This window comes from Ursus maritimus, unplaced genomic scaffold (genome assembly GCF_017311325.1).
Source record: "Ursus maritimus isolate PB19 unplaced genomic scaffold, ASM1731132v1 scaffold_6, whole genome shotgun sequence".
NCBI lineage: Eukaryota > Metazoa > Chordata > Mammalia > Carnivora > Ursidae > Ursus > Ursus maritimus.
In genome coordinates, this window is record NW_024426774.1 from 3,232,284 (window position 1) to 3,235,323 (window position 3,040).

The following is a 3,040-nucleotide window of genomic DNA, read 5'->3' on the forward strand; positions in this document are numbered from 1 at the left end:
TAACCTCTTGAAAAGTATGAGTATGAACAGCTAAGAGAAAGAGAGAGTAGAAATGATAAGAAAAGAGTGGCAAGAGGCAGGTGAGTTGTGTTGCATGCAGATGGCTGGAGACACAGAATGTTAAGTGCTAGAGAAGCCCCTCAGTTCATCTCATCCTGCTCTCCATTCTACAAATGAGGCCACTGAGGCTGGACCAGAAAACACCGGCCCAAGGTCCATGAGCTGGTTAGCATCAGAGGAATAAACACAGCACAAGGACTTAAGATTCCCCGTTCCTTTCAGAATCTCCCCCAAAGTCCCCTAACTGGCAACAGGGAACTAACTCCTCAGCCTGAGTCTGCCTGGACATGCCACATCTGTGATTCACCCGCCAGTGGCCTCTCAAAACACAGATTTGCTGACGAAGAGGAAAATCTGGATGGGTCTGATCACTGCCTACGTGGCTCTGGAGTCCTTTACGCACAGCTATGACAGTATTCTCAGTCCCTCAGCTCTGAGGAAGCCAGATCACTCCTTTCAACTCACTTCAAGGCAGTTAAGGTCACTTAATAAACACCTCTTATGCTAAGCACTTCCCCGGGGGCTAGTGTCTGATGGTCCTGTCTGAGCAATCACACATTCTCTAAGTCAGCAACAATGGGGACCAGCCTACAGAAGGTCTACAATGATCAACCTGCACTAAAGAGACCCACAGAGATACCTAAAGAGGAAAAGAGAAGCCAGCAGGAGACATCAGGTGATGCATTTAAGGACCAAAAGGAGTAAGAGCCAGGACAGCAGGGTTAACATCAGTGTGGCTGGGAGGTTCAGGCAACCGCTAGTGTGGGATGGGGAAGCCACAGTCAAGTGACTTGTCTGCGTCCCAACTTCCTCAACTGTGAGGCAGAGATAACAGGACCTACCTCAAAGTATCACTGAAAGGATTCAATAATCAATTTAAAGGACAGCACAGTCCTTAAAACACAATTAAGGCTGAACTCAAATGTAAGCCATTGTGCAGTTAGTTTAAAAAAAAAAAAAAACAACTGTAGCCCTTTCCCTCTCCCGTACATTTTGGCGGCTGCTCTTAGGTTGGGGCCGTCCCGCAACTAGGGCAGGAAGATGGTGGCCGCAAAGAAAACGAAAAAGTCGCTGGAGTCGATCAACTCTAGGCTCCAGCTCGTTATGAAAAGTGGGAAGTACATGCTGGGGTACAAGCAGACTCTGAAAATGATCAGACAGGGCAAAGCGAAACTGGTCATGCTCGCCAACAACTGCCCAGCCTTGAGAAAATCTGAAATAGAATACTATGCCATGTTGGCCAAAACTTGTGTCCATCACTACAGTGGCAATAATATTGACTTGGGCACAGCATGTGGGAAATACTACAGAGCATGCACACTGGCTCTCACTGATCCAGGTGATTCTGATATCATCAGAAGCATGCCAGAACAGACTGGTGAAAAGTAAATCACGCAAAATTTTTCTTTAATAAAACTGGCCACAGCTTGTTTAAAAAAAAAAAACAAAAAACCTGTAATAAGAATGTGATTTCTTATGGGAAGCTAAGAAAGAGGCCTCCAAATCCTTATCACCTTGCTAGAATCCTAAAAGATAAGGAAAGTCATCATTAGAGGGAGCTGTCTTCATCAGCCACCTGATTTTATTGACAGCATCTGTGTATAAATTCATATTGACAAAGCCATCTTCAGGATCGAGTGGAAAGATGACATCATTAATAATACCGTTAGCAGGGCAGGCCTCCCGCCAGGGTGTGAGCAACACCCTGGGCCACTCAGCTCTGCGGGGCTGGGCATGTCGGCAGAGCAGTGAAACGAGGGAAGAGAAACCATTTCTACAGCAGCCAGGGCAGAGAGGAAGCAGTAAGGATTTCCCAGAAGCAGCAACTCAAGAAATCCAACAGCAGCTACTCACTAACACCAACAGCAAGAGGCGTCCTGCAGGCCACACAGGCATCAGCACGGAGGGCCTCTTCTGGGCCAGGTTCACGGAGGCAGTTGGCCACTAAGAGCTGACTCTCGTGTCAGAACACTTGAGTGTGAATCCTGCCTCCACCACTTCCTAGCTTTGCGATCTTGGTAAGGTGGCTTAGGTCCTCTGAACTGCGTAGGGTTTTTGTAATGATTAAACAAGGTAATAGTATAGGGAGAGAACTTAAAGCATGTCAAGCACACAGTAAGCACCCCAACAATGCTAGAAAAGCAAGAGGAAAAAAAAAGTGACCAGCAATAACCCTTCAGCCATGCTGTGGCTGTCATCCCAATGCTCATGCAGCAGCATCTCGAATATGTAATCTCACCAAGAACAAGAGTCTGGCAAGTTCCCCTTCAAACTCCAGGCAGAAGGTCCCTGAAAACATACTAGTTCTTCACAAACGAGCTTGCCCTACAGAGAGTCAAGGCTAGTGTGTAACATGCCAGCAAAACAGGAAAGGTAAAAACGGGGGCACTGGCTTGCAGAGAGGCAGCCCAGCTCTGGGGCCGAAGTACAGGACTCATAGACACACTCACAGTCTTGCTGAACTCCAAGGCATGCCCAAGTGCGTGAACAAACCCCAGGGACCGTATGAGAAACTGCCAAGCCCCAACCCTGAAAATGGGCAGGCGCACCATGGCTGCCAAACCACAGCTGGCAGCTCGACCCAGCACCCCCATTCCTCCAAACACCTTTCTACTCGATCAGCTTAACACTGGCTTCGGGTAGAACACTTCTCAGCTAGACTTGAAGAACCAACTCATGACCATGACAGGGTAAGAACGGTGAAGCCTGCTTAAAGGGCATCGTGATAGGATCACTCACTCACTCCGAAAACAATTAACTGAAAGAATCTTACCACCAAGTCTCAAATTCTTTGTCTGAATTCAAGGGGCCCCATAAATCTGGATTGGAAAAAAAGAATGACATCTGTATTTCACTAGTCCCTAACTGAAATTTGGCATTTTCGTTAATTACGAATGTAAGCAACATGCCATGGTAACATTAGCAGCATCTGTGACTCCAATAAAAGATATATTAATATCTTTTTCAAAGTTTCAAAGTT

General features: G+C 46.7%; 1 protein-coding gene across 1 annotated transcript; it reads left to right on the top strand.

Moving 5' to 3' along the window:
* The first annotated feature begins 1,056 nt into the window (after positions 1 to 1,056).
* LOC103678462 (60S ribosomal protein L30-like) lies at positions 1,057 to 1,493 on the top strand. The gene has a single exon (XM_008708148.2). It carries the CDS (start codon positions 1,102 to 1,104, stop codon positions 1,447 to 1,449), a length of 348 nt encoding a protein of 115 aa, XP_008706370.1. The 5' UTR covers positions 1,057 to 1,101; the 3' UTR covers positions 1,450 to 1,493.
* The last annotated feature ends 1,547 nt before the right edge of the window (positions 1,494 to 3,040 follow it).